Source organism: Syngnathus floridae, chromosome 19 (genome assembly GCF_059516105.1).
Source record: "Syngnathus floridae isolate MCC-2025c chromosome 19, RoL_Sflo_1.0, whole genome shotgun sequence".
NCBI classification, from domain to species: Eukaryota; Metazoa; Chordata; class Actinopteri; order Syngnathiformes; family Syngnathidae; genus Syngnathus; species Syngnathus floridae.
Genome location: NC_142431.1, coordinates 1,612,444 through 1,636,716, shown reverse-complemented (window position 1 = coordinate 1,636,716; position 24,273 = coordinate 1,612,444). Strand labels below are relative to the sequence as shown.

At 47.2% G+C, this 24,273-nt stretch overlaps 2 protein-coding genes across 6 annotated transcripts in view; one reads left to right on the top strand and one right to left on the bottom strand.

The window, feature by feature from the left end:
* Positions 1–513: 513 nt before the first annotated feature.
* ccdc85cb (coiled-coil domain containing 85C, b) lies at positions 514–16,838 on the top strand. 3 transcript variants are annotated; one of them, XM_088362275.1, is made up of 8 exons: positions 514–1,759; positions 12,038–12,117; positions 12,772–12,813; positions 13,607–13,711; positions 14,482–14,574; positions 14,657–14,755; positions 14,837–14,960; positions 15,001–15,047. In XM_088362275.1, exons 1-7 carry the CDS (start codon positions 1,030–1,032, stop codon positions 14,924–14,926), a joined length of 1,239 nt encoding a protein of 412 aa, XP_088218401.1. In that variant the 5' UTR covers positions 514–1,029; the 3' UTR covers positions 14,927–14,960; positions 15,001–15,047. The 3 variants fall into 3 exon arrangements, with proteins under 3 accessions (XP_088218401.1, XP_088218399.1, XP_088218402.1); XM_088362273.1 differs by having other exon boundaries at positions 515–1,759; positions 14,837–16,838; XM_088362276.1 differs by lacking the exon at positions 12,772–12,813 and having other exon boundaries at positions 518–1,759; positions 14,837–16,838.
* The window catches only part of ccnk (cyclin K), a 42,057-nt gene continuing 32,586 nt past the window's right edge, over positions 14,803–24,273 (bottom strand). Inside the window, exons 1-11 of one of the 3 annotated variants that reach the window (XM_088362263.1) lie at positions 20,430–20,597; positions 19,563–19,801; positions 19,398–19,479; positions 19,037–19,168; positions 18,847–18,952; positions 18,710–18,767; positions 18,457–18,626; positions 18,177–18,388; positions 18,074–18,104; positions 17,910–17,987; positions 14,803–17,820 (exon numbers count right to left, since the gene is read on the bottom strand). In XM_088362263.1, coding sequence (XP_088218389.1) covers positions 17,279–17,820; positions 17,910–17,987; positions 18,074–18,104; positions 18,177–18,388; positions 18,457–18,626; positions 18,710–18,767; positions 18,847–18,952; positions 19,037–19,168; positions 19,398–19,479; positions 19,563–19,801; positions 20,430–20,438 — 1,659 coding nt within the window. In that variant the 5' untranslated portion in view covers positions 20,439–20,597 and the 3' untranslated portion in view covers positions 14,803–17,278. Of the gene's footprint in view, positions 17,821–17,909; positions 17,988–18,073; positions 18,105–18,176; positions 18,389–18,456; positions 18,627–18,709; positions 18,768–18,846; positions 18,953–19,036; positions 19,169–19,397; positions 19,480–19,562; positions 19,805–20,429; positions 20,598–24,273 lie in introns of those variants that run through there. The other 2 variants (XM_088362262.1, XM_088362264.1) reach the window with 2 other exon arrangements.

Here is a 24,273-nt window from a genome sequence, read left to right as displayed (position 1 = left end):
CCACACTAATAAAGTGAATCGAGCAACGTTGAGCTTTGTCGACTATAATAATATAGGTAAGCATCAAATGCAATACAATATTAATGTTAAGTATTAAATCTGTCTCAATTAACTAAATCGTTTTAAATTTGGACATCATATTCTTGTGATTCTTGTGCATACCGTTAGAGAGAGCCAGCGTACCACCACAAGAATCTTCTGTGATTGTGAAGAACTGGAAAAGATTCAATCTCGCGAGAGTCACATGCGTTTCTTTTCAACCTGCGCCCTCTCTCTGAATACATTCAAAATATTAGAGTGCGTGTGAATCTAATCATTAACTTTATGTGCGTGGTAGAGTATTTTGGTTTAAGACAGATCTTGCACATCCAACATGGCTGACGCGTTGACGTCTCGTAGCAACGCGTTCAAGGTGTCGTGTTTACAACCGTGACGTACTGCCACTTTAAAAGAGCAAATCTCGCGAGACTTGCGTGCGGTGATTTTCTACCTGCGCCCAACCCCTCCCTCCTGTGTCCTCCTCCCTGCTCTCCCCTCCCTCGGTTTGATTGGCCGCGTTCGAAGTCCAGTGTTTGGCTGAGGGGAGGGAGGGAGCACCATCATCACCGCCGCTAATTCCAGCCGCTCCTGTGAGGCTCCAATCCCGCTAAAGAGGCTTAGCAGTCGGTTGCAGGAGGGCATTTGGCCACTCGAACCGAAGTAGGACTCCTCTTTTCCAATTGTTCGACTGGAACATTCAAGCGAAACCAACCTGGCTCCTGGCTCTTGGCTCTCGTCCACTGTCTCCCTTGTTCAGCTCGGCGTTGCAGTTCGCTTTGGTTTGGCGCGATGTCTGTCCGGGGCTCGGTGACACCGCTCGGGCGTTAATTGCTCCGCGACGGAATGTTTCACGGTTAACTCTTTGCATTCTTGCAGTTTACTTTGGACATTTTGCTACCTCCACAATGTGTTTTAACACCATTCCGCAGTTGAGGCTCGGTTGAGCGCCCCCACCCTCTTTTCGAAGTAACCCTCCAGACATTCCGAGCCATGGCCAAGAACCAGTCCGAAACACCGGGCGGCGACGTGGGCCAAATGAGCGACGACGAGCTCCTTCGTGGCGGCAAAGAGGAGCTCCTTCGTCTGCTGCGCCGCGTCGACGGCGAGAAGATGAACCTGATGATTGAGCACGGCAACCTGAGGAAGGATATCAACCGGCGGCTGCAGGTGCACCTCCACGAGATCCGCAGCCTGAAGGAGATCAACCAGAAGCTCCAAGACGACAACCAAGAGCTCCGGGAGCTTTGCTGCTTCCTGGACGACGACCGACAGAAGGGCAAGAAGCTGTCCCGGGAGTGGCAGCGCTTTGGCCGCTACACGGCCAGCGCCATGTGGAAGGAGGTGGGCGCCTACATGCTGAAGCTCAAGGAGCTGGAGGCCAACCAGGAGACAGTTTTGCGGGAGAACACCGAACTCAAGGAAATCATCCTCATGCTGGACGAGGAGAGGAACGGCGCGGGCTCCAGGAGTTCCATAGATAGCCAGTCCAGCCTGAGCAACCTCAACGGGGGCACCGGTACTGTCCGGGACGTTGGGGATGGGAGCAGCACCTCCAGCGCTGGAAGCGCCGGGAGTCCGGACCACCACAATCACAGTCACCCCCACAACCACGTCAACAAGCCCGCTGCGGAGAGCACCAAGTTGGGCCAACCCATGCGGAGGTCCATGGATGACCTGTCGGTGCCGCACCATCACAGGAGCATCCCCAATGGACTCAATGGTGAGTGGACATGTACACACACACACATAACTTGTGTTAATAATGTTGCCTTTAAAAGAGTGACATGTACAAATTGACATTTACTGGTGATGAGTCGGACCTTCTCTGCCTCTTCTTCTCACTGTATGTCTCCGAGTAGAGCTCAGTGCTGCCCCACCCCTGTCATTTGCCTCCCACCCAAAAAAATTGGTTAATGCGTAGTAAGCATGCGTGCGCTGACGGCGACAGCATATGCTGATCAAAATTGCTTTTAAGGATTATAGCGGTGGTTGGCGGGGGGCTACTTGGATTAACCCCACCACAAAGTCTTGATTGGGGAGATTAAATCCAACGCACTCGCACAGCATCCTTAAGTGGCCTCCCCCCCACCTCCGCCTGTTTGGGTCAAACTCGTTTTGTTTACCTTCCTGTCATTTTTGAGCAATCGCAGCCAACAGCTTGAACCATAACAAACAAAACAAAAATGTCCAAAAAACTCTGATTAATAAATACAGGAAAGGAAAAATAGGACATATGTCGATAAATTCAAAAATGATATCCAAAATATGCACGCTGAATTTCTGGAAGGGAAAATGGCAGCATCCCAGTTTTAAAGAACACAAGAGCTCGGGATGAAAGCGCCATCACGGACGGTTGGAATGACACTAAACCCAAACGATCTGGAACGCTCCTTCATCCCCTCTTGGCTTCTGTCTGCTTGCTAGTTTGTTTATTTATTTTAATTTCCCCCCGCCGTCCTCTTTCCACGCTCACATTTTGAAAGCGGCCCATTCCCGTCGGATCACTCGGCTGCCGTGCCGTGCGACATCCGTTCCTGGAATTTTGACTGAAGGTAGCAACAAATAGGAAAAAAAAAACAAAGCATGCAAGCGTGCACCAGGGAGACCTTAATCCCTGGCGTATATACACACACACATTTTTAACGGTGTTTAGCTGTCTTTACGTAACCTCGGTATTATAGCCCCCCCCACCCCCTCCCACTAAGCTGGTGTATGGCACATTGAATCAAGTGTGGATCACAGATCAGTTCCAATATTTGTTGTTGCCTTGCTGTTCAAGTAGCAGATGTTCGTTAGTTTGGAGTCGCCGTAACGTCTCCGCTAATTTCCGTTTTGACGTTTTGCATTATATGATAGCTGGCGGACTAAACTTCAAGTGTGAGTGACAAACGGACAAAAACGATGGCAGATGCAAAAAGTTCACCCTAGAAAAGTTTGCTAGCATCTTGAGTTTAAAAAAATGTGTTGCGCAGTTATTTTGGTAGACAAGTGTGAGAATGGCACTCTGGCCTCATTGTGGGTGTTGGGATGGGGGAGTCAGGGGAGGGTCGGAGGGGGCGGGGCGGGCTGGGAAATCTTAAAGGGCGGCTGGCTTGTCTGAAAAGAGGCCGGTTTCAGGGAGGCGGAGGTGAGGGGGGGGGGCCCTGCTGTCCACGTAATTGAATTTCTGTTGTGGCCCCTCCCAACACCCATTCCTTTGGCGTCCAGCTTGTGTGTTTTTATTGCACTGGGGGGTGCGTGCGTGTGTGTGTGTGCGAGTGGGCCAAGGAGAATTTCGTACTTCACTTTATGTTGTTAGACAATACTTGGCTGCTTTTGGATTCAACTGGTTCTGGGCTTTCATCCATCATTCTTGTACTTGTTTCTGACATGACTCTTTGATTCCACTGAGTCTTGATCAACTTAATCAAGCGAGCTTTCCCATCCGAGCAAGCAGCCGGGATGTCCGAGGTGGCGCCCGGCCGGCCTCGCTGCCGACCCGATTTCCACTTTGCGTCTCTCCTTCGCCCTCAGGGAGCGACGTGACCTAAAAGCTCTCAATGAAAGATCTCCCGGCCGCTCAGCAACGAGGCCGCTTTCGTGGCGCTGATCCAAATCCTTTCATGTTCCCGGGTCGTTTCGGTTGGCGAGACTTTTGAGCATGCTGCGAGTGTGCCGTAAACGCAACGAAGAGGATGTTTGTGTCTGCGCGAAAGCAGAAGGCCCGATCGGGTTTCACCGGCGGACTCTGGCTTGCGTCGTGGCGTCGGCCCACCGTGAGGTGAGGCCCGGCTCGCTGATAAGGCGGAGAGCAACGACGGGAGTGCACACGCCCTCGCGAGCCAGGGGGAAACTCTCAGCTGTGTACTGTCAATGAAAAGCTGGCTCGGCAGGATGTCCCACATTCCTGCGGCAACAAAAGAGGAAGCCGTGTCATCCTGGCGGCACGGTGGAAAGAAAATAAAAAGAATGCGTGACCCTATTCACCGTTTGCACTTTTTCTGGCTTTTAGGATCAGGCCCAAAAAAATAAAAAGTAAACATTGCAAGTGAGGCGAAGAGCTTTATTCCGTTTAGAAGAAAAGTAGTGCTTTGACGCCATGCTCAAGCATGTTTTGAAATGATTTCTTTTTTCCTATCTCTTAACCTGGCTTTTTCAAAGGGGGTGTGTCGATTTTTGAAGTCTCCCTCTATTTACTTGCCACCAGTTCCTGCTTTGATGCGATGGGACAAAAAAAAAAAAAGGCCAAAAGACATGATGACTCCCCTCCCAGTCTGCATTCATCGATGTGGATTCCCGTCAACCTGCCGTCTGATCCGCCTCATTCCCAAAAAGCTGGCGCGAGAGATTTGGCTGTGCCGCTTGATGTTATTCCCGGACTTCCAGCGGGAAAATTGCGTGTTCTCCAAGTTGCCGCTCTGCTTCCAATCAATTCCTGTGGCCTTGTTGCGGGTGGCAGCGGGGACTGGGGCCCGCTCCATCCATCGCCAGGGCAACGGCGATGATCATCGGGGCGAGGGGCCCGCTTGGCCTCGGAATCACTGAAGCAGTAGTAAGGGTCGGGTCGGGTCGGGCGGGGGAGGCCGACACGGAATGATGCCAGGCTCAGTTAGGTCAGCTCCTTGTTTTGCTGAAAGCTCTAAAAACAAACGGACGGGCTTTCGGGGCCTTCGGGGCTTGGGTCATTCCCACCAGTCGCATCGCATGATGCGCAACTTTTCTCCTCATTAGTCGGGGAATGTAAATCAGGCCCGGTCGCTTCTTTTGTGCGGAGAATTGGCCGGCCGCTCTTTGACATTTTCTAAGATTAGAAGCATTCATGAAGCCTGCTCTTCGCCATCCCTTTCACATTTTGCTGCTTTTTCTTTTTTTTCTGGGTCGCCATCCTGTCAAAAAGGTGCTCTTATTGATTTGTGGTCAGGTTTTAAAAATCTGATTAAGATGCAGAGCCGACATGTGGGATAAGGTCGGCAAGGTCAAGCAGATGTTGTGATATCAGCAGGAAAAAATAAATAAATAAAAAAAGATCCACCTGGGGTCCACGATCAGCACTTGGGTTCTGTCGACACGACATGTCCTGTGACCTTGACCGGTCCCGAGCTGCCAAAAGTCAGCAAGTCGGCGCCAGAGCCATTCCTCATCAGCAAGCCGGGAGTCGTTAGACATCCGTCTGGATTTTCTGCTTGTCAGCTTTCCGAGTCAGCAAATGTCTTCAGCTTGCTTAACTGTCCACTAGTTAAGTTTTTTTTTTTTTGCTCAGGGTGGCCCAGTACCAGATCCTAGTTTGAGAAACATGTGTTGATGAGAACAAAGGAGCTTTTGGGCACTTTACGTAACCGGCGGCGAGCACTCGTGATGGATGCGATGCGTTCTGAAGCATCTGGATCGAATTGTTCGTTTCTGGAACGGTTTCAGGTAACCTCGCCGCGCTCCTCGCGAGGCTAATTTCCTTCTTCGGGCCAAGCGCCAAAGACTGGACTGAGTTAGCCAGGGAAACAATGTTTCTGTTTTCATTTGGGGGTGTGTGTGTGTTTTGACTTTTCAACTTTATCCATCCAAAAGACTGTCTCTGTTTCCAAGAAGCCAAAATGGGTGTGACGTTTAATTCTTCGCTCCCTGAAATAGTCGTTGCTGTCGGACAAGATTTTGTAATTAGATTAATCGGCATCAATTTTGGTCCTTCGCCTCATCTTGTTGGCCAAGCGGGTTCATGATCAGATTTTCTCTTGCCCCCCCCCCCCCTCACACTTGTTGAATGTGAGCCGAGTGGAGGTATTTTCCCATGCGGCGGGGGTCTTGGGTTTCCATGCCGCCACCGACCCCCCATCATGGCCTACATTAAGGCAAGCAATGGACCATCTGCCGCCGGGGCCTATTGTTCGGACCCTTTCCACTCTTCCTCTTGTTTGGAGGCCTAACATCTCGCCAAAAGCAAGACTTTTTTTTTTTAGCTTTAACGTCGTGGGTCAGTTCAGGACAGGACGCAGGCTTGGCTGCAATCCTTTTGAAATGCCATCACAAAATACATATTAAGACCTCGCCACTTAAGCGAGCCCCCTCAGATTACGCGCCGGTTTCGATCAGAGTTATTTATTTGGACTCCGGCACAGCCGTGACAATCGTAAAGCGCTTATTTGACATGCAGATAAAGACGAGGTTGGCAAAACGGACGGCTGGCGTGTGTTTTATCTCTCGCCATCTGTTGGAATGCGTTTGCGTATTGACGCCGGCGGGCCCGCCACCCGGCCCGGCCCGGCCCGCTCGTGCCATTAGCTGCAACTCTGGAGATGTTCCCGAGTCTTCAACTTTGAAGAGTTGGCCGCCGCTCGGGCAGATGTTGCGCTCGTATCTGATTACTCTCGGGCCGAGTCTTTCTGTCTGTTTGACTCCAGCGTGAACTCCGCACGCCAACGCTCAGCGCCATCCGAAGCTTCTTTGATGATTCCTCCGCCGCGTACGCGACGCCTTGGCGATATTTGATCTGGATCTGAAATTAATTAACGGAGCCAAAAGTCGAGCCGACTATCTCGCCATCCGATCCTCGCCGACGAAAGGCAATCGAAGCGAGGATGCCGTCGCCCTTGGGCACGGTCGAGAGGTTGTTTTTATTTGAGTGGGAGGCCGCTGCCGTTAAAAGGATTTCAAGAGCGCGATTGGTATCTTTGCCCGACGCGCCCTGGCTTAAACCCCTTAAGGAGATAGAACGCCGTTAAAGGGCACATTGATAAAAGTGCCCTTGTCGGGGGCGCCGCTCTCCTCAGAGAGCGGGATCCGAGGAGCCTCCCCCCTCTCTCTCTTTTGCCTGTTGCTAGGATACCGTGCCCATCTATTCAATATTATGGGGTGCGCTTCTTTTGCCCCCCCCCTCGCTTCCCAGGCGCTATTATGAAGACCGCCACCGGTGTCATGTTTAAGCAATTCAGACTGTTTTGTCATTCTTCAACTTCTCCAAAGAGGAAAAAGTTTGGAGGCATGTGCTAACGCTTTGCAGCTCTCCCGGGTCGGCGCAGATGACAAACGTTTAGATGCGGACGTCATCGCTAGCCAGCCGGAAAGTTGCGTTACCAAAAACTCGCCAAGTTCAGTCTTCAGTGACGGTCGAAGCTCCGCCCCCCCCAAAGCCCCCCCTCTTAGACCCTTTGGTTATATTCAACACAGATGTGGTAAATAATGGAAAAAGCTGAGTGAGGCGGATTTTTGCCAAGCCCGCACATCAGCGTCCTATCGTGTACCAGCGTCGAGGAAATGCATACGGAATGATGTGGATCGGCTTAGAATTGCGGCGGCGGTTACTGCTGGGCTTGCTGACGTCACAAATGAATCTCACAAGTCAAACTGCAATTCCACATTTGTAGCTACGAGTTTGGAAAGAGCAGCGCACCTGCAGAGAGATAAAAAATGCAAACGACAGAGGTTTCATACATTTTTCCCCCCTCTTCCTGCGTTAGTAAATATTTCAACAGATGGATGCGTTTTATCTGCGGCCTTTAACTGCTCTTTTACACCATTGCATGCATTTTTTAGCAGGGAGTCGGGCTCACGCACGTCGTACCGGCCGATCGTCACGTCAGCCCAAAATAGAAAGCCGGCGAGTGACTTCACGCGGACTGACAGCGTCGAGTCGTGCAGTGATTGCATGCGGTGATTGCGCAACAGGACAAACACATCGCACACTCCCTCACATTCCAGTCCAATTCGTGCCCTTTTTTCTTTTTTTAACCACGCCTTATCCGAGGCTTGCTCTTTTCCCGTCGGTGGTCTGACTTATTTACGGCGCCTTGTTGAGTTATAAGCCGCCAGTCCTCGCCAAGTCATTATCGCAAGGCCTCGCTCGTTTTCGGCGTTCTGCTCGGAACCTTTTAAATTATCCCGGAAGCCGGTTGACAGGCAATCTGGAGGAAGGCGAGCGCGACACATTGTTGTTATATGACGTTGTAAAAAAAAAAAAAAAAAAAAAGTGTTTGCAAGCAAATCACGTGTCTTGCCCGTGATGTACTTGTGTACCAAACGTGACTCACATACAAAAGATAACAAACTAAATGTGTGTTTTAAATTTTTGTTTTTATTAAGTTGAACCAGATAAGTCCAGTTCTAGTTTTATTTAAGCTATTGTATGACAAAATACTGGAAACGCTTTGTTTTGCTGATGAGACATGAAATTGTATCAAAAAGGTGCAGATTGAGCCAGATAGTACACTTCCGCACTGAAGGGGGCGCACGCGAGCCAACGGGTGTGAATACTACCCCATTTGTTGCTGTCGAAGTAGACGAGGCAATTGGCGTCTCAAACAAATCACCTGTGTTTGCTATTTCGCGTTATGTAGCTTAAAGTGTAGTAGACCGTGAAAAATGAGGCGTTTTGGGGATTTAATGATGTAGCAAAGATAGACTAGCCCCCTTCTGTATGTTTTGGGAATGTTAAAGAAATACAGTTGTCGTAAAAAGCTAGTTGCTCCAATATATCACGCAGCTGCTGTAATGGCGTCACATCTTCACGGGGTGCAGGTCAAGTAAAGGTAAGAAGAACATGCGTGTGTGGAATGCTAATGACAATTCAACAGTAGCCAATTGAATAAGCTCCTCTTTTGGGTTTATGTATTTGTAAATCTGACTCTTACTAAAAACTGGGGTGAACACGCAAACTCCTCCCTGAATTTGTGCCAGTGGGAAGCTAGGCGAGCTAGCATATGTTCCCCACGCTAATCTGTAGCTTTCATAGTAAGATGATTAGAGGATTGATAACCCTGCATTAAAAACAAAAAAAAACAAAATTGTCCAAAGCCAGCACGGGTCCATTTAGCCTTCTTTGACTTCCTCTTTTATTCTAACCAAACATGAATACAAGTGGAGTTTCAATACCGAGGAGTCACACAGGTTGGGCTCGGTACGACCCACTTAGTCCGAGCGAGACCACCTGCCGGCCCGCAGAGGGCCTATGGTGTCCTCTCTGCTAATGCGAGCTGACGCAGCGTCTCGCCAAAGACATCTGGCAGACGATGGAGGCCAACCCTAGTTTCAAAACTTAGTTTGAAATGCTAACCCTAATTTCAAAACTTAGTTTGCAATACTAACCCTAGTTCCAAACCCTAATTCGAAACCTGCATGTATAATGCCAATGCAAGGACCAAATTGACAAGGGTTGCATGCAAACAAATTCGAGCGCCCCGCCCGTCGCCGCCTATTTGGTAAAAACTAAACCCCCACCCGAAAGCGAGACTTGACGACTGCATGATGGGGTATCACTGAGCTCTGTTGTAATGAAATTAGCACTTGATGAGTTGCCATTAGAGTTTATGAGGTGTGTGTACGGGTGTGTGTGCGCGCCGGCATCCCACTGAAGCTTTCCATGGCATTGATTCGGGTGGGGTGGGCCAACCATCTGGCTATAAACCTTTAGACCCACTCGCTAATGGGATTTGTCCCCCCTTTAGCCATGTGTGTGTATGGGTACCAGCTAGTAGCTTACATGTCTGAGGTCTGACATTTAGGCTAGGCTTTTTATATATAAAAGTGGCCGTAAGGCTTTTTTATTATTATAAAGTAAGTGAGGGTAATATTATGCAAAAATGCACTGCGGCCACGTTATCGTAGAAAAGCTCGGCTGGCTGAAGACGATGCCAGTCCTGTCATCAGATCAGCGGCGATGGCCTAAATTTCCAAAATGTCTGCAAATGTCATCTTGGCCTCCAGGCTGCTTGATGAAGCCTGTTTTTTTTTTTTTTTTTTCCTTGAGTCAAGATCTCGATATGTCACTTCCACTCTGTAAGCTCAACAGTCAGCCGCCGCCGTTTCAGACTCGTAAAACAAGACCATTTTGAAAATAAAATCGTGTTACTTGGCATTTCTTTTTTGGCTTTGTTGGAACGTCATGAAAAACAAACGGTGACATGTGATTCCAGAGTGTGCGTGCGTTGAAACACCACAGGCGTCGGCGGTGACGGCAGCCGAGGCGACAGGGGAGTGACCCGTCAGCACGCGCGCGTCTGCCACGGCTATAAATAAAAGTCCCCGCGCGCTGTGCTCGCCCGGAGTCGCTTGACAGACGTTTGTAAGTGAATTCGACTTAATAGACGGCAACAAGCGTCCCCGGTGACCTCGCTGCAAATTGAGTGAAGGGCGGCGGGGAGCGTAATTACATCCTCCGTCGTGTCAGCAAGCCAATTGTTCGCAAGCTCCCTCTGGGGAGTCAAACATCATTGAATCAAATTTCTAAAATCATTAAAATGACAATTGACATTTGACCTGAAATGCTTTAGTAGGTTAAAATATTTTTAATGCCAAGGCAATTTTTTTTCTTAATTAAATCTAAATAATCATTTAAACGGCTCAATTTCTGACATCTCCTTTTTAAAAGATCCAAGATGCGATGACATTTTCAATCTGTGTGCTAACATCTTGAGCTAATTGTCCACACTGAGCACGCAAAGCGATCACAGGAGCTGCCGTGCAGCAGATGAAAGCGCACCCCTAAAAGCTCAGGGATCGTCCTTCTCAGCAGGCTACTAAAGAGCCTGAAGCTCTGACTGGAAAACATAAGGAGGAGGAGGAGGAGGATCCCTGAACCGTTTCACCTAGCGCCTTTGATCCGCGCCGACGCTCCTTTTCCGCGTTTGTTATGAAAGGCTTCGACTCGCCTCTCGACCCGCCGTCCCGCCCGATGTCCTGTGGTTGAGAAGTGTGTGAAAATCTGCCTTGCGCACAAAAAGTCAACAAAATACAAATTGGACGGCTGAGAAACACATGTCACTTTTGACTTTCAACTTTGCAACTTCAAATCAGAAATGCGAGCATCGCGCGCCGGAGTTGAGATTCTGGTCGGAGGACAGAGAAAGTGGGTCACCGTCGCCAGCTGATGTGATTGAAAGTGACGTGAGGTGGGGGGGGGGGGCGTGATGCCACGGTCCACGTCACTACGCGCACGCACACGCTGTGAGTTCCGGTCAACAGCGGGAGGTGTCAACATTGCTGTGCTCCGCCGTTGCGCCTAAGTAACGAGCGCCCCCCCCATGAAAAAAAAAAAAAAAAAGAGTGGCTAATGAGTTTATTTTGGGCCCGACCGCCGTCCGGCAAGATAAAAGAGACTCTCATTACTGCATGGACCAGCGAGCGCTTTCAAAGTCCTCGAAATACAAAAGACGCCATTTGTTTTCGGTATAGCAGCACGACTTTTCGTTCTTAATGACGATCCATTAAAGCGACGACCCATTTGCGGGAGGCCAAGAAAAGAGAAGGCCGTGACGGATTAGGACCGAGACGCTCAGGTTTTCACTTCCTGTTTACTTTCTTGCGGCCAATAAGAGACTTCACCTTAATCGCTTTGAATGGGAGACCAAGGTCAGGTCGCCATTAGATGAGTCCAGATTAACGGGTCACAAGACGCAACCGGGAGATTAGCGGCCGCTCTGCGTACGTAAAAGTAACTCGCGTTGATAGAGTGGAGGAGCGTTTATTAGGCCATGCCAACTTTTCCAACTTTGATATAAATATCTAAAATGTCAAATGCGCCCTGGAGAAGAGTGTTGTCAGGTGTCTCCTATCTGTCTTTGCACTCGGCAAACAAAAACAAGCGCATCCATCCCGACGCGTCTGACTCGGGCTTTGATGGCGCTGTAAATTAAACGCGGCTTTTTGGAGAACAGGCTCGGCGCCACCTACAGGGACTGGCGTGACGCGGCTCCTGTCCCCGGTTTGAACCCGGCAGTGCCAAACAGAAGGCGGGCGGGTGGATGTCGGGTCAGACGTGGATAACACCAAGGGAATGTTTACGTTTAACAGCTGCTGCTGCTTTTTCCCATTTTAAAATTAGCTTCACTTACAAACTGCTGCCCGAAAATTAAAATTTTAAAGTAATATTTGCAAAAGCTAATTGCAATACGTTGGGTGGCGTTTGCGTGACGCGACATGAGCTTGCGACGTTTTGCGAACTCCCGCGGGCCGTCTGGCGCCGGCTGCCGCCTGCTTCTTTTCCGTCTTGACGTCTTTTGAAATGCTAATGAGGTCTTTTCTTCTTCTGCTGCAGATCCCTCCTCCAACTACATCCGGCAACTGGAGACCAAAGTGCGAATCCTGGAGGATGATAACAACAAGCTACTGTCACAGGTGAGACATTGATAATGGAAAATAAAAGATCAATAATGGCGCTGCGATGCCCTCGCAAGTGGGCAAGGAGAGCCACGGTGGAAATTAAAGGCAAACTCCCTCATTAGTGTCTTTCAAGTCATTTTTTTAGCACTCCAAGTGAAGATTTCGAGAGCGAGAAGCCGCTTGACGCTTTGAGCATTTTTGATTTGGACCGCGATATTGCAAAAATGGTCAAACGGAGGTCGAAAAGATTCGCCGGCGGCCCACGATTGAACTCTTCCAGAAGAAGCTTTTTGATTTTTTTTCCTTTTTTCCTCGCGTGCGTGCGTGTCGGTGTCAAGCCCAATGTTTAATTCATGGCGGAGGCTTCAATGGCGCGCGTCGGTTAGCTTGGCCCCCGTGGCAAAAGCGCGAGCAGACGCTAAATGACACAATCCGGCGGTGTTAACCTCCCGATGACTTCGCCCACGTTTGGAAAATGCCGGCGTGGAGGTGGGAGTGAAACGGGTTCACGGCGAGGTCACGTCAGTCAGCGCGGAGACGCGAGGATCGCTCATTAGGTGTGACGACAGCGCGCTCGCCAAAGTCTGACATCCCGACTCAAAATGATTTCACTGTCTTCGCTATTCTCGAACGTGCTCAACAGTTTTGCTGTTTTTTCCCCTTCTGCAGGCTCATAATCGTTATAGTTTGTCACAGATACAAATGAAGAAGGTAAACATCCACTCAATTGTCTCTGGTGGTGGAACGTTTGAGCTCAACTTTTCTGTAGACAAAAAAGAAGCTTCTGCAAATTGTAATCACCTTTACCATTAAATCAAAGCTAAATCAAATTAGCATTAGACATGTAACATAAGCTCAAGCAGTTTGGGAGCGTGATGTTTCTGCTTTCAAGCTTGCGAGGGGAGCAAAGGCTACCTTTGCTCGGCAGTGCATTAAAGTTGATCTTGTCTCGGCTTGCCGGGGCGTCCGCCGGCGGCATAAATATTTGAGGCGACAAGAGCGACACTGGTAGAGAGCCACGCACCCATAATGCACCCAGTGCTTTCTTTCTGTTGGCCAATCCAAAGTGTTTGACGACAGTGGGCCTCTTGGCCGCCCACTTGTTCAACTTCCTGCTTGAAGGGAACAAAAAGTCTCTTATCAGAGGAATGCTGACCTTCCTGCCAACGCTGTTAACGTGTTGATATTAACCGGTGCACGGAGCAGGTGTACACGTTCCCACATGAGCAACTCACAAAGTTCAAATGGTTGGCCTATCCAGGGAAAGGCGGGAAAAAGTTAGCGGAAGGCTGAACGTGCGCTCGGGAGATAACGACGGCGGACAACAAATGTGTTGCTTGTAGATTTTGGGTTGTATTTGTCAATTTGGTGCATGTTCCGCTCTGGCTGTTTGCTTTGGCTCCGGGGCTGCGGGTTCAAACGCAATGCGCTTGTGCTTCTTTTTTTGGAATCACCACTATTCATGTATTCATAATGACAAAGCTCATCATGTTTGTGTTCTCAGTGCAATCCAGGTGACTTGCGAGCCCTCCGGAAAGGGATGACCCTGTACCACTCCGAGTCGCAGCTGTCCTCGCTGCCCCAACGCCAGGACGCCTTGCACAACATGGTCAGGATTGATGCACGCATGCAGACACACACACACACTCACACACACATACGCTCGCACACACATACGCTCGCTCGCTCGCTCAACTCACTCGCTCAACTCACTCACTACGCTCGCTCGCTCGCTCGCTCACTCTACTCAACTCATTCACTCAACTCATTCACTCAACTCAACTCACTCAACTCAACTCACTCACGCACGCATGCAGACACACACACACACACACACACACACATACGCTCGCTCGCTCACCTCACTCACTACGCTCGCTCGCTCGCTCGCTCAACTAAACTCAACTCATTCACTCAACTCATTCACTCAACTCATTCACTCAACTCACTCACTCACTCACTCACTCACTCACTCACTCACTCACTCACTCACTCACTCACTCACTCACTCACTCACTCACTCACTCACTCACTCACTCACTCACTCACTCAAACAACTCACTCACTCACTCAAACAACTCAACTCAACTCATTCACTCACTCAACTCATTCACTCACTCAACTCATTCACTCAACTCACTCACTCACACTCAAACTCAACTCATTCACTCAACTCACTCACACACACTCAAACAACACACTCAAACAACTCAACTCACTCACTCACTCACTCACTCACTCACTCACTCACTCACTCACTCACTCACTCACTCACTCACTCACTCACTCACTCACTCACTCACTCACTCAAACTCAACTCACTCAAACTCAAACTGGTTCAAGCTGTAGGTTAATGCTAACGCTGTTGTCCATGTTCAGGTTTCAGGTCGTCTCCCCACCAGCGAATCCTCTCCAGCCACGGGATATTTGTCATGCGTGCAGAAGCCCGAGGCTGTGGTGCATGCCATGAAGGTGAGCGGGCATGGTCTGCCCCTTGCAAGTTTTCTTTGGCCTCAGGAGGTGAAGGCAGCTCATGGGACTTTGTGCTTTGCAGGTTCTGGAGGTCCATGAGAACTTGGACAAGCAGGTTCCTGAAGACTATGAGGATGACCTCAGTGAGAAGGAGAAGGCCATCGTCAGAGAGATGTGCAACGTACGTAAGCATTGTCTCTCTCTTATTCTGTACAAGAAAAGATAACATTTGGCTTAAAAACTTTATTCTTTTCAATTGCAGGTGGTGTGGAGGAAGTTGGGTGATGCAGCCGGCTCCAAACTGTCCATTCGCCAGCATCTGTCCGGCAACCAGTTCAAAGGGCCTCTGTAGTGCCAGCACCGGGGATGGCCGCCAATGCTTTACCAGGGAAAGCAATTGAGAACACTTTCCTCAATTGCTTTACCTTGTAAAACATTGGGGGTGAGAGGGAGGCGAGGGGGGAGGGAGAGAGAGGGCGCGCAAAAAAAAAAAAAAAAAAAAAAAAAAAAAAAAAAAAAAAAGTCCCATCAAAAAATACTCACCATGTCATTAGTGACTATGAGTTTTGGACTTAGCCACAGTGTTGCAGTCATTTTACATTGGGTTGTGGGCCGAAGGTACCGACGCTGCGTGGGTTCAAACACAGGTGCCGCCAAGGTTAGCAGCTCACCTTTTTCATATGAGCTGATGTAGTGCCCCCTACTGGGTACTACATCCCCTCAGAGTACACTTACGTTTTGACTGTAACGGGTTCTTGTTAGTTAATGCAATAAAGTCATCTAAGATTTAGGTGTAGCCTAACTTTGGAAATTGTAGTTATTGTTTATGAATGATTTGCCCTGTTGGTTATTGCTAGTCAAATGCTTTTGTTGTGTTAAGTGGTGTGGACCCACTGTGACTTAAGCCCCTATCCTCAGAGCAGCGAATGTTGCAAACCAGACATTGGCTGCCCATGGTGGGGAAGGGGGCTTTGGCACCTTTTGGGCTCGTTGACAGTTAACATTGTACATGAAACAAACAGGAACACTTCATTGTTAGCGTTTGACTTTTGGTTCCAACAGCGACTTTTTACCACACAAGCTACACATTGTGAACTCTACTGCAACGAGCCCAAATGGATGCTGTGTGCATGCTCGACAATCACGTTCTCAGGTCGGTGTCGCGTTTGCTACAAGACTGTTGACGCTGTGCATGTTAACCTTTTGTGGTTCTGACCAGTTAGCTGTAACACTCAAAATCTTTAAGGGATGCTTTTCTTATTCAGGCAATTTTCAGCAGTATAATGTTCTGATTTTGTCAACAATGAATTTTCATGGTCAATTAATCCCCTGGGGCTCAATAAAGTATCCATCCACTTACCCATATCTAATTACCACCTTTCAAAACATTTTTTTACATCAACTTTAAATGATATCACATGACCTCAGGACTCAGGTAATGACCAATTACAGCTCCGCTTACAAATGTCACATGAGCCATGATTGGCCGCTTCCTGACCCCTAAGTCCGTGACCCCATTTTCAGTCAACAGCAAGAGCCAAACTGTTTTACTGCTGAAATTGGCTAAATAAATTAAGCATCCCTTCAACAAAATCTCTTCTTGATGTCAGAAACAAGAGTGTGCAATGATACGTGCAAAAACAACCCCAAACAAACATGTACACTGTTCATTCTAAGCAAGCAGTATTAGGGCCACACTCCTAAAAATACAAAAGCATTAGCGAACAATTGTGACTGTTGGTAATGGTAGCAAACTAAGTTTATGTCAAAGTTTGCAAATGTTGCCAAAACCCTGACGAGAACATTTCTTCACAAACACTCACAATTGTTCGCTGTGGAACATACTGAACACATGAAGTCAATTTTACCGCTTTTCTTTCAAACAAGGTCTTCAGTATTATTATATATTTTTTTTTAAATAGTGATTACCCAATTTTTTTTTTCTCCAGTTCTGCTTCCCTCCTCAGTGTGGCCCTAATATTAATTTTGAGGCCACTAACTCTTGGTAAAAAGTGTCCTTTTTTTTTTTTTTTCTAGTAAGTGATTGGAAGCCATGATTCTCTTGTCAAAAAATGTACATAGACATTTGGACTTGTGTTTTAAATTTGGAACACTTGTCTAATCGACAGCGCTGACACTCACTAGCATGACCGTAATGTCGTCAATGTCTTCCTGTCCTTCTCAACGCATCTGAGCGGATCGCAGCTGGCTGACTAGGCCACGTTTAGAATCAGAAGAGAAAATAAAACGAGTTGTTGATACAACAGTGCTCCTGTTTGCTTCATTTTTGCGCCGACACTGCCCCCTTGTGGCAACACCAGAAACGTTTGAAATACAGTTTAGTGAGCACTCAACTATTAGACCTTTCATAATGGCACCAACACAAAAAGCCATCTCTGATACCAAATTTGAAAATTTTTGGGACAATTCTGATTATTCTCACATTGTACAATGTGTGGCTAGTGGGCCCCGCCTCTGTCTACACAGCTACTATTCCTGTCAAGTGTTGGTCCCTAACCTAGGTGTAAGAAAACTGAACAAAAAACGCAAATTATTTTTCTCAAAATGCCAATTTGACAAAGGTGAGGGTGAGAAGCAGAACCGGGCCTTGCTAACTTAAGGCACACAAGGGCAGAAAACCTAAACCACGACACGATGTCAACAACACACTCCAAAACATTAGACCGGCTCTATCGGCTGAAATTCATCTCATCCATCCGCCGCGGTTCATGGGCATGCCAGGTGGCGGGGGTAGGGGCACCTGTGGCTGGCCTTGTGGCACGGGCGGGGGCGGGTAACCGGCAGGGGGGAGGCCAATGGGTGGGGGTACATGGGTGGGTGGCATGTGTGGCGGGGGAGGAAAGTTGGTGTAGCCCGGTGGCGGGTAGCTAGGAGGCATTGTGGGCGGCGGGTAGCCCGCAGGTGGAGGATGGGTCGGTGGCGGGGCGCTGGGCGGGGGGTACACGTGGTAGGGTGGCATTGGGGGGGCGTAGGTTGGTGGCATGGGGGGTGCATAGGCGGGCGCCTCCGTCTTCATCATGGACTGCAGGCTCTGGTAGCCCTCGCCCGACATGTACGAGCTGGTGGTGGACATGACGTAGTTGGAGGGTGGCGGCGGAGGTGGCCGGTGAGGGAGGGGAGGGGGCGCGTGGGGCTGGTTAGGCGGTGGCGCGTGAGGTGGCGGCGGGGCTGCTTCGCTTGGGGCTTCCACTTCGGCGGGCGGGGCAGGGGCAGCGGGTTTGCGCTCTACAACAGACAAAAGAGGAAATGTTGCTGCATTATACTGCCAAACTTCTACATAAAAAGGTTGATGGAAAACTTTGTTTATTGCATACCCGGTGGCGGCGGCGGTTGCGAAGTGGGCAGCGGCGGCATGGGGCTCTCCAGTCGAGGAATCTTTGATCCAGCTTGTTCTGAAGATGAAAGAACATTAAACACGTTCAAATATTCAAAATGTTTTCTGTCGATATTCAGGACGCGTGTGTGTGTGTGTGTGTACCTGAGGGCTTTGGTTCTTCCTTGGGGGAGGTCTGCGGGGAGAAAGATTTTAGTGGCCGGCGGCAGCAAAGGGATGCAAATGAGGCGACGGCTGGCTCGCTCACATGTGTCCGTTTGAGTTGTCGCGCTGGGCTCCCGCCTTGCGGGGACGCCTTCTTGGCCGGGGGCGGAGGCGGCGGAGGGTTGGCGGCTAATGGCGGCGCCGGGGGGGTGGGAGTCAGAACGGGGGCAGCGGGCGCCCGCTCCTTATCCTGCATCTGCTGGGGGATGGGCTTATTGCCGTGGGAGTACAAGTCCAGGATCTGATGGCAGATGTCTAATACGCAAAAACATTTTTATCTTTGCGTCAGTCCGTGTTAACGACTTTGCGGGACGCGCCTTTACCTTCGAGGAGCTCAACGGGGACATCTTGGACAAACTGCTCCCACCAGCGGCGCGACGATTGCTTTGCCGTCCACTCCTGGAGGTCGAACTTGCACAGGCGGCCCGCCAGGTACATGACGGCCACGGCGATGATCTCCGGCTCCCACTGCAGCGACAGCATGGTGCACAGGCTGTTGGGTCGAATGGTGAATAGAGTTAATGCAGATCAACCCAATGATTTTTGTTTCCAAAGGTCACGTGACGAGAGCCTCACCTGTCGTTGACGAAGGTCCAAGCCATCTGGAGCACCTTGCACACTTTATTCTTCTCCCCTTTACCAATGCAAGAGGTTAAAGGTCAGTTGGCAACATTATATGACAACCGTGGTCGTCTTCATAAAATGGTGTCAACCTTTGAGCTGCTTGACGTAACGCAGGAGGAACATGTAAGGGTGCTCTACTTGCAGGTCAAACTTGATGGTCTGCAGCAGGATTCGCTCCAACACCATCACCTCCTCCTGGAACACACACACACTTTGTTTTTACTTTGTCTTCTAATTCAACTTTTATTATTAACATGTAAAAATGTTTGTAAACTGGACCTTGGGGTCATCTCCAAACTGCGCAAACTGCACATCGTTGAGCAAACTGCGCGCCGTCTTGATGATGTCTTTGCACTTTTTGGGCGTTTCCTCCACTTTGCCCGCCAGAAAGAGACAACAAGCTCCCGTCACCTATAACACAAACATCACTTTTTTTTAAAACAGTGAAAACTTTATTACTTTACTTCCTCAGGATTAAAAAAAATAATAATAAAGTGTACTTTATGAAATATTTGTCCTTCAATTTTTTTTTTTTTACCCTCAGAGGATTGGACTTGTCACAAAAAATTCCTTCAAATGAAATCTAAACTTGTGAAAAAATAACCGGTAAAATGTATTGTAACATCTGACAAGAACTTACATATCTGGGGAACTGCTTGAAAGAGTGAAACATGTAGAAACGGTGGAAGTAGATGATGCCCGTCGCCAGTGTGTCATAATGACTACCAGTCGTCAAGGAAGCAAAGACCGATTCTATGCTACATTATGAGTGCTTTTTGAAAAGTTATGTCACAAAAGAGGATACAGGCCGAGTTTGGTGCCCACGTCGAATATGAAGCGGGCTCCCTCTCTGCGGTAGCGGGCTTCGGTGCCGGGGTCCAGGCCTTCCGACTGAGAGGGCGTGTGTGCTAAATCTTTCTTGTCCCAGTACCAGCATGGTTTGATGTGGTCCAACATGGCCTGCTGTTGGGCCACCGCATTTTCTTTCGACTCCTTATTCAGCTGGGGAGAGGCCACAGAGGAAGAGGGCCCCGCGTTGACTGCCTGCTGGACAGAACAAAAATTGAGTACAATATTTCAGTAAGATAATACTCATACAACATTTTAGGGTGACTTAAAAAAAAAATAGAAAAGATACATAGAGGAACGCCGGAATTGAATGACCTGTATCTTTCCAGGCAGCTTAGGTCGCCCAGTTACCCCCAGCATTAATGTATTCATAGCGTTCGTCCCGCGTCATAGGTAGTTTGAGAGTAAACGCTGAAAGTGGCTTCGTTAAGTCAAAACAAGACCACCAATGTTATAAATCAGCCGAGCCCGCATTTGAGTTCGTAAAATACGAAATAATGAAAAACGTCAACGTTACCCCCGCATTAATGAATTCATAGCGTTAGTCCCGCGTCATAGGTAGTTTGAGAGTATACGCTGAAAGTGGCTTCGTTAAGTCAAAAGAAGACCACCAATGTTATTAATCAGCCGAGCCCGCATTTGAGTTCGTAAAATACAAAATAATAAAAAACGTCAACGTTTCAATTTGCCATGGTTTACGCGTCGCTGACTAGCTAAGTTAGCTCGCCGTTAGCTGCTAACGACCTGTAGCATGCTAAGCGGACAGGGAAAGACCAATATTTGTCTAAAGTTGCATATTTCTCAAAAACAGAACGTGTCCTACCTTTAACATGTAGTTTGTGGCGTGTATAAACAAACTTCCGGACGACTAGAACGTAGAGTAGATAGTTGGCTCGAAATAAGCTAACAAACGGCGTCCATCCATTCAATTCGTCAGAGAGTCGCCATTGTGGATTCCGTCGGATGTTACGTTTGTGGCGGATGTGACGTCATGGTGCTTGCTTTTTACTTTTCTTTCAACACTTCGTACATTAAAGGCATTACTGTCAATTTCTGAAAAATCCCACACATTACTAAAGCAGAATACTACAATTGGCGTTACAAATCTGTAGAAGTCTCTCAAAATGTAAAGTGCAATTATTAGAATCTTTAATGCGCCGTTCTCGTTTAAAGTTGTACTTGCGATTACAAACTCTAGAGGGAGCCAAATGACTACTCGTCTGGAAGCCGTGGATGAGATGTTTCATTTAATCAAATATGACACCCGACATCGTTCATAAAAAAAGGTATTTGAGATCAAGAAGACAAGTGGTGTCAAATTCAATCAAATGTGAGTTTTGACAGTCTTTGCAATTATTACTCATGCTATAATCGTGTTTTGTTTTAAAATGAAAGGATACATAAGTATGCAATGTTATGCAGAGATGTACTTATTACAATTTTATAGACAAATGATATTTATAGTCACTGAAGAGAGTTGGGGTGTGTGAGTGAAATCTTTTTTTCTTCTAGGCGGGGGCACAGCAAAAAAATAAATGAGAGGGACCAACAGGGAACAACTACAAAAAACGTGTAGTAACATCAATTTAGCTCCTAATATTTCCTAAACAATTAAAAGTAATGTCAAGTGACACGAGCAGCTGTGAAAAGCAAGTTTCTGAATGACATGGGTGGACCCGCCTTGATTTGTCTGTGCAAGGCTGGCGGCTGGCGCACCTCCGAGACGCACTAGCGGTGAATCATTTAGGTGCCCCGATTAAAAATGGGGAATCTGCATTCATTATAAATTCATCGGTGCTCGGACAAATCCTCTTAACTGGTGGCAGGAATTGTCAGGATGGAAAAGGAGTAAGAGCATCGTCTGCTTGTATCGCCTGTAGCAAGGGAGCGTCTCAATGTGTCTCTCACGTCAACACACACACACAGGCACACACACATACACTCACGGATTCCACAGTAAATCAGCTTATGAATAATATATCTATCTACTTTCTTTATTAATATTAAACATTGCATAATGAAGCACTGCGCATTCAGATGAGTGCAATATTCATATTCCCATGAAGTGGACCTCTCATTGTTTATGAGCTTTGATGCATCCAAATGGGTGCGACCTTTGACCCCAAGGGGACCGCATTGCCTTCTTTTGTTACTTTTTCTTTTTTTAAAACCACTTTTGACTCATAAAAACTGCATTGTGGACGCTGTTTGTCCTCCTTTGGGTTTGCCTATTTTTTTGGGTCACTTTTTTCAAAGAGGCATAGTTTTAAATTTGCTGTATTTTTTAGCTTTTCAAGGGTATTCTATTATTAGTATTACACATAAATGTATATCTTAAAAAATGTGAATTTCATATTTCCTATAATATACTTTAAAATTATTTTGTAATATTTTTTATTTAATATTTTATTATCTTTTCCCTCGCATTATGTATTAAATATTTTTTTTAAAAATATTTTCGTTTACATTTGACTAACATACAATTTTAGTTTCACGTTATATATATTATTATTAATAGTATTCTTATGAAACATGTCATGCGCCTATTTGTTAAATGTCATGTAATGGGACATAATTAACTTCATTTGCATGCTTCTTATTACGCTTGGAGGATTTCAAAACGTGACTTAAAATGTCACCTGTTCACACTTTTACAATGTGTACAGTTGCACCCAGGTACAGACTATTTCTACAACCATCACTCATAGAAGGAACTTTTATTTTTGCATTTGTATCAAAGCGACGAGCCTTTTTGAGTGTCTTTTGTTCGACGTCCGAGGTTCTTACTCGCCCTGTTAGCGCGTCCAAACTTTCTTGAGCATTCTTCTAAACACCCTGCGGTGCGTTCAGGTACCCGACGGCTAGGCGGCGGAACTCAGCGTGTCCCCTCGGAGGCAACACTTTGGACTTAAAACATTTCCCGTGTCCACAAACGGTATTTGCGGTGTGCGCCGCAGCCACCCCGCATGCAGCCTAAACTGCCTGCGCATACAAGCTATAATGGAGACATTGATGTATTATTGAGAGCACCCACGGGTGAGGATCAAGGGAGCCGGGGAGAGTGTGTGTGTGAGAACTTAGGTTCGTGGATTTCTTTTAGTATTCATGGAGGCCGGTGATTGAGGGAAGAAAAAAAAAAAAAGCAACCCCCAAAAGTTGGGAGCGCTACAGCAACACAAACTGTGGAGCAACGCATGAGGACTTCTGCTTCCACTACACTCGCACATAAATTTCATTGCAACACTGCAGAGAGAGTGTGAAGTCACTTCATAAAGAGCTGCTTGAAACCAAAATGGCTCACTTCCTTTTCCTTTTTGAGCATGACTTCTGAGTTTTTTTTTTTTTTGGGTAGTTCGCGATTGTTTAAAAAAAAAAAATCAAAATGACATCAAAACTGTAATGAAAAAAAAAGCTTTCAAACGGACTTGAGGCAGATTTTGCCAAATTTTAGGGGGCGCTACTTTCGACGGCCGTCACCGTGCCATCTCTATCTCTGTCCTCGGTGCGTCTGCCGAGGTTACGTCTACTTGAGCCAGAGCTGAGATGACATTTCATTTATATAAATAATTAGTGGCCTTGAAAGTCCCTCAGGTCTGCCCTGCAGCAATCAAACTTCTAATGCTCTTAAAATTGCTCACCATCTTTTATTAATGGCCCGGCGTTAAATGTATCGCCGCTGTGGCGAGCGGGAGAGCAAACGCTTCTTCTTCTTCTTTTGCTCCACCAGGAAATGGTGTCAACATTTAAACGGCGCTGTTTTATATTGGACAATGTAGTTCCAGTGCTTAACATCAGGTCGCCTCTGTAAATGATGAGGGCTCATTAGCTCTTTCTAATAGCCCTGAACTTTATCAAATGTAGTAATAACCTAATTAAGTGCAATGAAAAGAAATGACATTTATTGCGACTCCTGGCGTGCACCACTTGCCCACCGGGGGCAGTATAATACAGTAAGAAGACAAACGAAGACAACTTTCACAACTACGGCAAGTGACTCACTAGTCAGGGTGTATTTGAAGGTTTGCCATTTTCAAAAATGTGTTAAGTGCATCGGTGTAGCATTTAGCGCACCTTAATTGATGAACTTGATGATACTGTGTGCTAAAAAACTAATGTTCTACGTCGGATCTGGGGAAAAAGTATTTTTTTTAGTTATCATTAGCAAGGCTTTTATTATCAAAATTGGCATATTTTTATTTTTATCAAAATAACCTACAGTGAAAATTAACGTTTATTTTCAGTCCGGTTCTGTCTTTTTATTTTTACTTCTATTTAAGTACAACTGCAGCTCTTTGCAGGCAAACCATTAGGAAAAGGACTTGAGTGGATCAACAGAGGGCGCTGTTGTCTCACAACATGGGTGTATACGGTCATGACATCGACCAATATCAGCATGCTTATAATAGTTCTTGTCAACCACATCGCTGTAAACTACAAGGCATTATTTATTTTATACTTTTATTTTTTTAATTACATAACCTTTACAACTTTTCCTCTTAAGTGACTTTCTTTTGCTTTCTGATTGGCTGACATACCGGTTTGTTATGCATAAAAATATATATATTTTAAAATGTTATACTCGAGTGTGACATTCAGGAATAACAAATAAAAAGTGTCACCTTTTAATAACGTGCTTCCGATTGGCTAAATCAACAAACAGCGCCCCC

Coding starts and splice junctions, on each gene's coding strand:
- ccdc85cb (XM_088362273.1), top strand. CDS start 1,030: ATGGCCAAGAACCAGTCCGAAACACCGGGCGGCGACGTGGGCCAAATG. Junction 12,118..12,771: donor ACAACAAGCTACTGTCACAG/GTGAGACATTGA, acceptor CCCCTTCTGCAG/GCTCATAATCGTTATAGTTT. Junction 14,575..14,656: donor CTGTGGTGCATGCCATGAAG/GTGAGCGGGCAT, acceptor TGTGCTTTGCAG/GTTCTGGAGGTCCATGAGAA.